Genomic DNA, 12,564 nt, shown 5'->3' on the forward strand with positions numbered 1-12,564 from the left:
CTTTGCTATTGGTATCGAATCCAAAAATCATTGCCAAAACTCACGTCAAAGAGCTTACTGCCTATGTTTTCTTCTAATTTTGTTTTGTTAATGTGATACATCATTCTGACTGATTTTTATGTTGGACCATACTTGCATTCCTGAAATAAATACCATTTGATCTGACATGATCCTTTTAATGTACTGTTGAATTTGATTAAGTAATATTTTGTTGAAGACTTTCTGGGTTTTTCTTGTAATAGAGTTCTAGTTTTATACCACTGTGATCAGAAAGGGTGCCTGATATGACTTCAGTATTTTAAAATTTGTTGAGACTTGTCTTTTGGTCTAACATATGATCTGTTCTGGAGCATGTTTCATATGTGCTTGAGAAGAATCTGTATTCTGCTTCTTTTGGATGCAACGTTCAGTAAATATCTGCTAAACCCATCCAGTCTAACATATAGTTTATATTCAGTGTTTCCTTACTGATTTTCTGACTGATCCATTTATTGTTGGAAATGGTATATTGAAGTCTCCTATTGCTATACTGCCATCTGTTTCTCCCTTCAGTTCTGTTAATATGTGCTTTATATACTTAGGTATTCCTATCTTAGGTGCATAAACTAAGATGCGTAAATTTAGGTGCATAAACAAATGTTATATCTTCTTGATGAACTGACCCCTTTATCATTAGAAATGAAATTTTTATGTTCAAAGTTATTGTTAAGTTCATATACTGAAACAATCACTTACCTTTAAGAGCTTCACAGTGCTTTTTAATTGCTACAGGAGTTAAATGCAGAAAATTGGGGATCTAAAATAGAGAAATTTAAAGGATAAATTCACCTACTACCTCAAAAACATAAAATAAAAATTTCATAAAAGTAAATCCTAAGCACAACAAACCTTGTAATAAATAAAATCTAGTTTTTACAATATTAATTCTATGTCACATGTGTTATGAATTCAATAAATGAATTCTGGGAAATATAGATTCATGATGTATCTTATGATGACTGGCCGTTGTGGGGGGAAAAAATGCTGTTCTTATAGTACTCTTCCTGCCAAAAATCTACAGGTACACATATTTTAGTTATAAAACTAAAAGCACTCAAGGACACAGATTATTGTTTAATCATCTTAATTTCCCTGGAATACAAAAAGACTACAAATTATTCAAGGTTCTACAGTCTTAACACTTTGGTTAACATCCTTGTAGACATCTCTTTAAAAAACAGATACATGTATATGATTTAACATAAATGGATTCATACTGTTCTAGAAACTGCTTTTTTTTTTTTTTTTTGGTCTATGGTTTTCCCTTGGGGAAAAAAAAACATTTTATAAACATATATATTTATCCCCAGGGGTACAGGTCTGTGAATCACCAGGTTTACACACTTCACAGCACTCACCAAAGCACATACCCTCCCCAATGTCCATAATCCCACCCCCTTCTCCCAAACCCCCTCCCCCCAGCAACCCTCAGTAGAAACTGCTTTTTAAAGATTTACTTATTTGAGACAGAGAGAACGTGCACATGTGTGCACACAGCTGGGAGGGGCAGAGGGAGAGGGAGAAGAATCTCAAGCCGACTCCGCATTGAGTGCGAAGCCCAATGTGGGGCTCAATCGCACGACCTTGAAATCATGACCTCACCCAAAATCAAGAGTCACTCAACCACTGTGCTATCCAAACACCCCTAAACTAAGTTCCCTTCTTTCATTTAAAGAAATGATAAATTTCTTCAATGTTTGTTTTCTTTTATCCCTTGAAACATTCAGATTTCCAAATTTCATTTACCCCTCTCTAGCAGCAGTCAACTCCTTCTCCATATTACCATCTCATTTTTTAACTACCATCTTTTAGCAATTTATTTTTTGTTTTTCGGTTTTTCAATACTAAACATATATATATGCGATGCATATAAAAGTAGCATATAAAAGTAGCATACATATGCTAAGTGAAGTACGTCAGAAAAAGAAAATACCATATGATTTCACTTACATGTGGAATCTAAAAACATAATGAACAAAAAGCAGAAACAGACCCTTAAATTCAGAGAACAAACTGGTGGCTGGAGGGGAAGGGACATGGAGGGATGGGAGAAATGGGTGAAGAGGAGTGGGAGATAAAGGCTTCCAGTTATGGAGTAAGTAAATCATAGGGACAAAAGGTAGAGCATAGAAAATATAGTCAATGATATTGTAATAGGGCTGTATGGTGACAGATGCTAGCTACATTTGTAGTGAGCACCGTATAGCACAAAAACTTGTGAAACCACTACGTTGTATACCTGAAACTAATGTAAAATTGTGTGTTAACTATACTTCCAATTAAAAAAAAGAAGAAAAAGATTCTCATATAGTGGAAAACACAGTTTATGACAATTTTACCGTATATAACATGAACCATCTAAGATATGCCTTCTCAGGCAAAACATATTCATATTTTCTTTAAAAAGGTTATAGTTCATGGCACCTGGGTGGCTCAGTTGGTTAAGTGTGTGTGTTCGGCTCAGGTCATCCTGGGATTGAGCCCTGCATTGGGCTCCCTGCTCAGTGGGGAGTCTTCTTTTCCTTCTGCTCCTCCCCTCCCCCTGCTCATGCTCCCTCTATCTTGCAAAAATAAATAAATAAAATCTTCAAAAAAAAGTTTATAGTTCATAAATCATTATAGATGCTACCAACTGAAGCAGTGACATATTTTGCTTCACGAAATAAAGAAGTTGAAGGACTATAACAATATTAAATGATATTCTACTTTTCTGGGCAGAAAGTTTTAGAATCTCTTTAAAAGTAGATTTCAAGGGTGCCTGGGTGGCTCCATGGGTTAAGCCGCTGCCGTCGGCTCGGCTCATGATCTCAGGGTTCCGGGATTGAACTCTGCATTGGGCTCTCTGCTCGGTGGAGAGCCTGCTTTCCCCTTTGTCTCTGCCTGCCTCTCTGCCTACTTGTGCTCTCTCTCTCTGTGTCAAAAATAAATAAAAATCTTTAAAAGTAGATTTCAGGGACACCTCAGTGGCTCAGCTGTTTAGGCGCCTGTGTTCAGCTAAGGTCATGATCCCCGTGATCAAGCCCTGCACCCTCTGCCTCTTGCCCCGTTGGTGTTCTCTTGTGTGCATGGTTCCTCACCCTCTCTCTCTCAAATAAATAAATAAAATCTTACCAAAAAAAAAAAAAAGTAAATTTCAGTCACAATTCTCAATCTCAAATTAGGTCATTTCATTTTTCTGAGTTCCACTTGAAAGATATAGGTAGAAAAAATACAATAGAAAAGAAAAAGCCAGAAAGGAAGCCATAGGATCAACTGGTTATATTCTTAAATGCTCAGGACTCTTTGAGTCTTCTCTACCATGGACAATCAGAATGTATCATCCATTATTACCTGAAAAAAAGTTTAAACTAAAATACAATACCTGCTGCTACATACTGAACCCTCAAGTACAAGGCAGGGTAGGAGTGGGAAGAGGACCAGCATTTCTTTAGAAATAAGTCTTAGCCAATGAATCAGCAATTGACCTTACCTTTAATAGTTCTAGATTTCACTCCTTTGCCATGGGCACCCCCCTTTTTACTGGATAGCCCATTCGAATGGGAAGAGGTACAGCAGAAGGTTTAAATGGTGCTGCAACAGGATAAACACTAGGCCAATCTTGGTCAACAGTCATTTTCTCTGTCCTAGGAGGTAGTGCCTATAGAACATAAAATGGTTTCGTATTTTAAATATGAATATGATCTTTAATTTTAAAGCAAAAAACCTACAAAAAAAGAAACACAAGCAGAATTGCAACTGATGTAAAATCTGACCTCTTATAAAGCTGCTGCTATTCAAATGAAAAACACCAAATCTACCTAATATTTTTGCACTGTTTCTGCAAAGCTTCTGGTAAGGATCTTCTTTAATAGCATACTTCCTTCACTAAAAATTTCTGTGGATTTAGACTTTTAGCAAATTTTTTACATTTTGTTGAAGAGTAACAATGTATTTTGAAATACAGATCTTCCTCAACTTATGATGGGTTTATTGGACACTCAGTGTTTAAGTTGAAAACACCATAAGTTAAAAACGCTTTTAATACACCTAACCTACCAAACAGCATACCTTAGCCTAGCCTGCCTTAAATGTGCTCAGAACACTTACATTAGCTTACATTTGAGCAAAATCTTCTAAAACAAAGCCTATTTTATAATAAAGTGTTGAATATGTCATATAATTTATTGAATACTGTACTGAAAGTTACAAAAAAAAAAAGAATAGTTATAAGGTACAGACTGGTTGTTAAGTATATTGGTTATTTATCCTCATGACTCTGTGGCTATACCTAACTGACACTTCCCAGCATCGCACAAGCTCATACCGCATAATGCTAGCCTAGGAAATGATCAAAATTCAAAATTCCTAGAACAGTTTCTACTGAATGTGTACTGCTTTCTCACCACTATCAAGTTGAAAAATTATAAGCTGAACCAGTGTAAGGCGGTGAATGTTTCCCAAGTTAAAATAGTTTTCAGAACTTTATTGATGGAAGTCAGTACAGGAGAAGACACTGATAACTGAGAACTAGAGGAAATAAGAAATAAATAATATGAACTTAGAAATAAGTAAGTAAAAAAAAAAAAAAAAGTAAAAAAAAAAAAAAAAGAAAGAAGTAAGTAGGTTAAACTAACTGAATACATATATAATGAGAGATTATATGTCTCCTAGTTTCAGAGAACAGGTATGTGACAGTTTAGTCAATCACATTAACATACACGTATTTTTTAAGAAACTGTATTCATTAGAAGGGGACGGCTGGCATATAAAAGTAGGGTTTTAAAGAAGCAAAATCTGGCAATGCCCAATAATGCAATACCAAAACTAGGGTAGTGTACGCCTTGGAAGAAGGTAATATTCCTGTGAAAATAACTACTCTAGATAATTATAATTTGGTACCAGTTAACTTCCATCTAATAATTTGTCTCTGTTCTGACTCCATCCTCAACAAGTGACCTTAGGATTCGGATTCTTTTATAGACTTGCCTACAGCGTAAGACCAAACTGGTGAGATTAATACACACATCCCAGGCTTCATAATTATTAAAAGCACCATCAAAAATAATTCTATATTCTAGTTTATATACCTATTTCCCAGGAATATGTGAGTCTATTTCTCAAAGAGGATCCATTTCTTGGGGTACTGACAAAAACCAGTCAAAGAATAGAGCCAAAGCTCTGGCAGTCACCAAGTACGCATCCCCTTGTGAAGCCTTCTCGGGCAGCATTCTTCTGCCTGATCATCAATATCTGCCTCACTTTAGAACTTCAGAGATCATAAAGATAATATGTAGTAGAGCACATTGTTTACCTTTCTTCTCAGTGGTCTTTCATATCTGGGTGTTCTGCCTGCTGTACCTAAAAGACAACACAGTAGTTACAGAGAACTGAGTATGTACAGTTGTTCAACAGTGATCATGATCCCAAAACTCTGATATTATTTCAGGTATTCATGAAAATGAAATAATAATCCATTTTCTGTAAGCTCTGGGACTAAATCATCTTAATGAAAAGTCAGAAATAGTTAAGAAAAGTCCAGTTACTATTTTTTTAAGATTTTATTTATTTGACAGACAGAAATCACAAGTAGGCAGAGAGGCAGGCAGAGAGAGAGGGAGGAAGCAGGCTCCCTGCTGAGCAGAGAGCCCGATGTGGGGCTCCATCCCAGGACCCTGAGCAGAAAGTTTTAGAATCTCTTTAAAAGTAGATTTCAAGGGTGCCTGGGTGGCTCCATGGGTTAAGCCGCTGCCGTCGGCTCAGCTCATGATCTCAGGGTTCTGAGTCACCCAGGTGCCCCAAAGTCCAGTTATTTAAATAAAAAATGTATTGTGACTGATGATATAGTGAATTAATCACCTAAAGAAATATTTTTACTAAATGTTAAGGTTCATCATCAAACTCACTTTCCCAATTAAAATATCTAGTTAGAAATAAGAACTTTACATCTTTAAAGATATTTGAATGGAAATGTTTTAACTATAAATATACTTGCTCATATTTGGCATTATTTGGTTCCACCAAACAAAAACAAAAACAAAAACCTTTGTTTTTCCTTCTGTATTGCATATTAGAACATATTAGCCAATGTTACAGTAATGCCAGTAAAAACAAAAATCATGGCCATTCCTAATAAATCATATAACTATAGAAGACAGTAAGTTATTTACATACAGTATATAGCTTTCGTCTCTCTAAATGTTCTGCTTCATCACAGCATACAGTGCTATAATTATGCAGCACTTTCACATGCCAGGCACTATGCTACATGCTTTTCATTATGTCACTTAATCTTATTGTTCACAACAACTGGAAGTACTATTATTATCCTTAGAGGTCATTTAGAGCCGAGAAAAAGAGTTAGGGTGACAACAGGATTGCATATAGGACTCTCCACACTCTGAACCACTTCTATCTCTAGCTTTATCTCCCTTCACAAGGTCCCACAGCTAAACTAAACTTCCAGTACCAGAGCCTGTGGACTTTCTCCAAACTTACTGGCCCCTCGGCCTGGAATGTGCATCCCTTCCACCTGTCTGGCTTCTGTCCCCTTCTGCCTCCCCATCTCATTTCTTTATCTGACACATTTTTATTCATCCCTTGATAGTAATTCATTTATTCACTCAATCATTTGAGTGATATTGTATACCAGAAACGGAGAAGGCAGCAATGAGCAAAAGAAACACAGACCTTGCTTTCACAGAATGTGGTCTGTCAAATAAGATATTTAACAAGTGATTTCAATAAATAGTCATACTATTAAGGGCAACATATAGCAGAAGACAAAACTTAGTTAGTTGGAGAGAACTGCCCTGAAGAGCTGGATTTTAAGCCTAAACCTTAAGGATGAGCAAGAGGTAGCGCTGGGAACAGGCAAGTGAGAAAGTTTCTACACAGAAAAGGAAATGTAAAATCAATGGGAATAGTTCAAGATAGCTGAAATTTGAGACTAGAACAGAAAGGACATTAAGAAAAGAAGTTGGAAATATTTAATAAGCACCTCAACTACAATACATCATCAAGAGAGCTCTTAATTTTCTTCTTCCAGACTTCCTGACCCCTGTAAATGATACTGCCAATAATCCGATTACTCAGGATAAGAATCTAACCTGCTTCCCGAGACTTATTCTTATGCCCCATATCAAATCCATCAGTTAAGTCCTCCTAGCCGTTCCACGTTTAGCCCACTAAAGTTGGTTCTTCACACAGTGATTTTTTAAAAATATTTTATTTATTTACCTGACAGAGAGAGAGAGAGAGAGAGAGAGCGCGCGGCCAAGCAGCGGGAGCAGTGGGCAGAGGGAGAAGTAGGTTCCCCACCAAGCAGGGAGCCTGATACGGGACTTGATCCCAGGACCCCAGGATCATGATACAAGTCAAAGAAGGAAGATGCTTAACTGAGTGAGCCACCCAGGTGCCCCAGGGGTCAGTGATATTCTAAAAGTATAAATCAGGGGTGCCTGAATGGCTCAGCTGGTTAAGCATCTGACTCTTGATTTCGGCTCAGGTCATGATCTCAGTCAGGGTCATGAGATCAATCTCTGCGTCAGGCTCCACATTCAGCAGTCGGCTTGTCCTTCTCCCTCTGCTCCTCCTCTCCTGAAATAAATAATTATATCACTTCCATGTTCAAAACCCTCCAGTATAATCCCAAACTTAAAATAAAATCCTAAAAGCCGTGTAAGATCAGATCATTACTTATCTTTCTAACATCTTTTTTGTTTTTTAAAGATTTTATTTATTTATTTGACAGACAGAGATCACAAGTGGGCAAAGAGAGAGGAGGAAGCAGGCTCCCTGCCAAGCAGAGAGCCTGATGCAGTACTGGATCCCAGGACCCTGAGATCATGCATGACCTAAGCAGAAGGCAGAGGCTCAACCCACTGAGCCACCCAGGCGCCCTCTTTCTGACATCTTAAGACTACCACTTACCTATGTTCATTTACCTCATTGACTTTCTTTCTCTTCCTTGATCACACCCCTAAGCTTGTTCTCAATTCCTGGCTTTTGCACTTGCACATCCCTATGTCAACAATGCTATTCCCCCCAGATCTTGGCATGATACCATGCCATGAGCTCTGCTCAAATGTCACTTCCTCAAGGAGGTCTTTCCTAACTACTCAAATTTTATCTACCCTATAGCCAGTACTCCTCCAATCTATCATTTTCAATACCCTGCTTTATTTTCCTTCAAAGCCCTAATCACCGCCTGACACTGTACTGACACTGTTTTGTTTATAGTCTGACTTACCCCACACAATATAAACTTCATGAGGTGAGAGACCTTGCTATATCCCATTATCGAGAACACTACCCAGCAAACAGTAGGGTTAAGTATTTACAGAATGAATAAAAAACTTACAAGACACAATCATTAAGACGATAAAGGGCCACTCTGACAAGTTAAGGAATTTATCCTATCTTAAAGCAATGAGGAATCATTCACAGATTTTGAACAAGGGAGTGGCAAGGGAGATTCGCTTTTTGAATACTTGACTCTATCGCTTCTCAGCCTTTTGGCTAAGATCAAGTGTGAATACTTCACTCTAGTTATGAGAATTCAAGGTAGGAAAGCATGAGCAGAAATAGGGGCCAGTAAAGAAACTACTGTAGAAGTGAGAGATGGTGGCCTAGACTGAACTCTCGGTAATACAAAGATTAGCGATTGTACAGACGGTAGCTTGGACAGCACCTGGTGAATGACTGGACACGCCCCCTCTTTGACACAGCTTTTCCCGATTCCCTCCCGAGGGCTCTTCCTCAATGCCCGTTACTCTATTCACGCTTCCATTACAGCACCTCACACTGCATATAGTGTGACTCCGTTAACAGATCTGTCTTTTCCACAGATTCTTCCAAGTAAGAACAAGTGTCTTGAATGAAGGTCATCTCAATGATGTCTGTTGAATGAAGGTCATCCCATTTGGTGGCCTACCTAGGGCTGGAATTCAGAGCGGCAATTTGTCCCACGAGAGCTGTATGCTTCTCTTAACGTTCGAGAAAACCCATGGTTCAGCACTGCCCAACAAACATCACCCGGCACCAGTACCTAGCGTGACCCTGTGCCAGTGGCCGCGCAAAGGGAGGACCAGAAAGCGCGGGTCACTCGCTGTAAGGGGCTAGGGGCAGAAACCTCGCAACGTCCAGCCCATCCAGAAGCAGAAATCAGCGACTAAAAATCCGATGACAGGGGTACAGAAAAGAGACCCACACCTGCGGCTTTGCTACCGGGAGCAAAGGACGTACCGGCTTCCCCAAGGCGGTGCGGGCTCCGCCACCGCGGCGGCTAGCATGGATTCGGTGTTCTGCCCTCTCACCTCCCGCAAAGCCCGGAGGGGAGGCGACAGACACTCACGCGGGCTTGGTATCGCGGAGCGGGTGGCCGGAGACACGGAGGTACAGAAAGCACGCAGGGTCCTGGTCCCCGGCTGCAGGGTCAGCCACGCGGAGAGCGCGGCAGCCGCCATGGTCGCGAGGACGGCAAGCCGGATGGGACAAGCGCAGTCGGGAGTCAAGGGGCGGCTCTGAGGCCGCTACTGCGCAGGTTCGCCCCACCTTGCCCCGCCCCTACGGGGGAAAAACAGGAAATAGGCGGGCCTGCAAAGTCCGCTTGGAGTCAAATGTGCAAGAAGATAGCCCCCAAATAGGAAAAACTAATAGAAGAAAACAAAAAGGTAACAAAATTTTTTAATACATACATACATACATACATACATACATACATACATACATACATACATACATACATACATATATACGCAGTGAGTCCAAAGAGGACTGTAAGGGATGGGGAAAAATGTGGCTTACAGAAGGCAAATGTGATCTGGCTGGGATTTCAGATGACACAAGAGTCTGGCAGTTTACCTTAGGGCCCTGCTCCTTTGCCATTGCTGCCTTTCCACACTTTCTCGGTTTAAAGAAGTCTTGAGCTGGTGCAAGTGATATACTCTAAGAACGAGACAGTATCTGAGAGTAGTTAAAAGGATGGCCTCTAGCCAAACTACTTCTGTTTAAAACTTGACTTCATTTTTTCTTGGCTGGGTTGATCCTAATCAAGTAAATATAGCGAAAGCTCTGGGTGAACTGTTAGCCTACAGTGAGCGCCCTGTGTGCATAGGCTGTGACTGTTATTAATGATTTCGTTAGCTCCTTTGTAGATCAGGTTAGAATTACAAAAAGACCTCATCAAGACCTCAAAAATAATGGTCATTCTTTCGTTTTTTAAGGATTTTTTAAAAAGTTTATTTGACAGAGCGCAAGAGGGAGCATGAGCAAAGGGAGCATGAGCAGGGGGAGCAGGAGAAGCAGGCGCCCTGCTGAGCAGGGAGCCCCAAGCGGGGCTGGAGGCTCAATCCCAAAACCCTGGGATCATGATCTGAGAGAAAGACAGACACTTAATGACTGAGCCACGCAGGCGCCCCAATAATGGTCATTTTTATTTTTATTTATTTATTTTTTAAAGATTTTATTTATTTCTTTGACGGAGAGATCACAAGTAGGCAGAGAGGCAGGCAGAGAGAGAGAGAGGAGGAAGCAGGAGCAGAGAACCCGATGCGGGACTCGATCCCAGGACCCTGAGATCATGACCTGAGCAGAAGGCAGCGGCTTAACCCACTGAGCCACCCAGGCGCCCCTAATGGTCATTTTTAAAATGAGATTTTTTTTTTCTGCCCTCCTCTATTTCAATAAAAAGTTGTAGATTTGTGTGTCTGTAAAGGAGGTGAGTTCAAGGTCTTCCTGCCTCGAGGCATCTTGGATTCAAACCTATTTTGACAACCCTAGGATGGATTAATGTACAACCATTAAAAAATTATCCTCTATTGTTTTTAATAGGTACTATAATATTTAACCAAAGTACAAAATTACAGTAACAGGAATAACTGGGAACCAACACGACTGACTCTTGGTAAGCATACCAAGTAGAGCAGGGGGGTGCAGGTGTCCCAGAGTAGTGTGTGTGCAAGCATTCCTTGTGCTATGGACATCAATCAGTATTGTTGGGGGGTGGGGGAGGGTAATTGGCAGATAGGGACAAGTATTCGTGATAATCACCATTCTCATCTTTCCTGGCCTTTTACCATCCCATAACTGTTCCAAAGCAGAAGTACAGTGTGTTAAATGGACTAGTTTCCTAGGGCTGCCCTAAGAAAGTACCACAAATTGAGTGACTTAAAATAACATTTATTCTCTCACCAGTTCTAGATGCGAAAAACCCCAAATCCAGGTGTTAGCAGGAGAAATTAATAAAAGGAAATATCATTTAAAATGAAGTCTAGAGGCCAGATGAGGGAGCTCTCACATCCTACCACTAGCCAGCAAGTACAGACCCCACCAGGAACAGAGAGTACCTTGCAGGTCTTGCCAGTGGATACCAGTTTACTAAGCCCCGCAGGAAACAGCCCAGTCAGGAAGAGACTGTCAGGATTAGCTAAGGAAAAGGCAACATGCCTCAACAAACTCCCAGTTTACTCTCTAGGACTTTTCATCCATAACAGCCCCTCCCAACTCCCTTCTTTGTAACAAAGCAGTCATCTCATTTGTTCTCCATACATGCCAATGGTTTTGCTGTAGCATTCATGTCCTAAACTGCAAGTCTCTGCTAATCCCTAGTAAACTCATTTTTGCTGGTAAAATAATTGACAGTTTTAAGATTAACAGTTCCTTCTGGAAGTTCTGAGAATCTGTTTATGCCTCTCTGCTCACTTCTGATGGTTTGCAGTAGCTTGTAGATATATGGCTCCAATCCCTGCTTCTGTCTTCACATGGTGAGCTACCGTCTCCTCTGTTTTTAAGATTAAAAGTACAGCCTTTTGGTCAGATGGGTATGGGGTTTGAATCCAGGCTCTGTTTTTTTGTGTTCTGGAGAAAATCTAACATCTCTGAGCTTCAGTTTCGTGGAAAATGGAACCTTAAGATCTTCCTCAGAGCTGTTGTGATTTAAGTAGTTATGTTGCAGAAGGCAGAGTATAAATGGTGGTCATGGGGCCTCTGGGTGGCTCAGTGGGTTAAGCCTCTGCCTTTGGCTCAGGTCATGATCCCAGGGCCCTGGGATTGAGTCCCGCATCTGGCTCTCTGCTCAGCACGGAGCCTGCTTCCCTCTCCCTCTGCCTGCTTCTCTGCCTACTTGTGATCTCTCTCTGCTAAATAAATAAATAAAATCTTAAAATAAATAAATGGTGGTCATTGGAATTAAGCTCATGGTCAATACAGCTGTGATTTTTGTACTCTCCAGTTTGTATGTTCTAGTACAGTGAATTAATTACAAGACCTATACCATACAAATTTAGGGACAAAAGAATTATGAATCTTTATAGAATTACTTTATATTCAGGGATCTCTCGGTTTCTGAGCAGGAAGTTGAGACTCCTGTCCTCACCCTGCCCTCCTGTGTTTTCTTTTTGTCTTACTATCTCCCTAAGACGTTAGTGGACAGACATGACCAGAGTTAGAGGACCTAGAAAAATACTTACTGTTTTCCCAGACATCAAGTACAGTAAGGTTCCTTCTGAATTAAAAGAACTCATTTGCAATCCTGTCAGCAGGCAATAA

At 40.1% G+C, this 12,564-nt stretch overlaps 2 protein-coding genes across 2 annotated transcripts in view; both read right to left on the minus strand.

The window, feature by feature from the left end:
* Window positions 1-9,290, minus strand: part of LOC309870266 (liprin-beta-1-like) — a gene marked incomplete at its 3' end in the record, with an annotated part of 138,739 nt that extends 129,449 nt beyond the window's left edge. The window contains exon 1 of the mRNA XM_082742447.1: window positions 9,262-9,290. The remainder of the gene's footprint in view (window positions 1-9,261) is intronic.
* Window positions 736-9,554, minus strand: LOC309868535 (small ribosomal subunit protein mS35-like). Its single transcript, XM_082738455.1, has 4 exons — window positions 9,371-9,554; window positions 5,330-5,376; window positions 3,509-3,676; window positions 736-796 (listed from the first exon to the last, which is right to left on the minus strand). Exons 1-3 carry the CDS (start codon window positions 9,480-9,482, stop codon window positions 3,527-3,529), a joined length of 309 nt encoding a protein of 102 aa, XP_082594581.1. The 5' UTR covers window positions 9,483-9,554; the 3' UTR covers window positions 736-796; window positions 3,509-3,526.
* Window positions 9,555-12,564: the final 3,010 nt, after the last annotated feature.

The sequence above is a fragment of the Mustela nivalis genome, assembly GCF_964662115.1.
Source record: "Mustela nivalis genome assembly, chromosome: 7".
Taxonomy (NCBI): Eukaryota; Metazoa; Chordata; class Mammalia; order Carnivora; family Mustelidae; genus Mustela; species Mustela nivalis.

Excerpts from the sequence above, each read along its gene's own strand:
- LOC309868535 (XM_082738455.1), bottom strand. The coding sequence starts at position 9,482 with ATGGCGGCTGCCGCGCTCTCCGCGTGGCTGACCCTGCAGCCGGGGACC. Across the intron at positions 5,377-9,370 it reads CTCCGCGATACCAAGCCCGC|GTACAGCAGGCAGAACACCC; the intron begins GTGAGTGTCTGT and ends GTTGTCTTTTAG. Across the intron at positions 3,677-5,329 it reads AAAGACCACTGAGAAGAAAG|GCACTACCTCCTAGGACAGA; the intron begins GTAAACAATGTG and ends TATGTTCTATAG.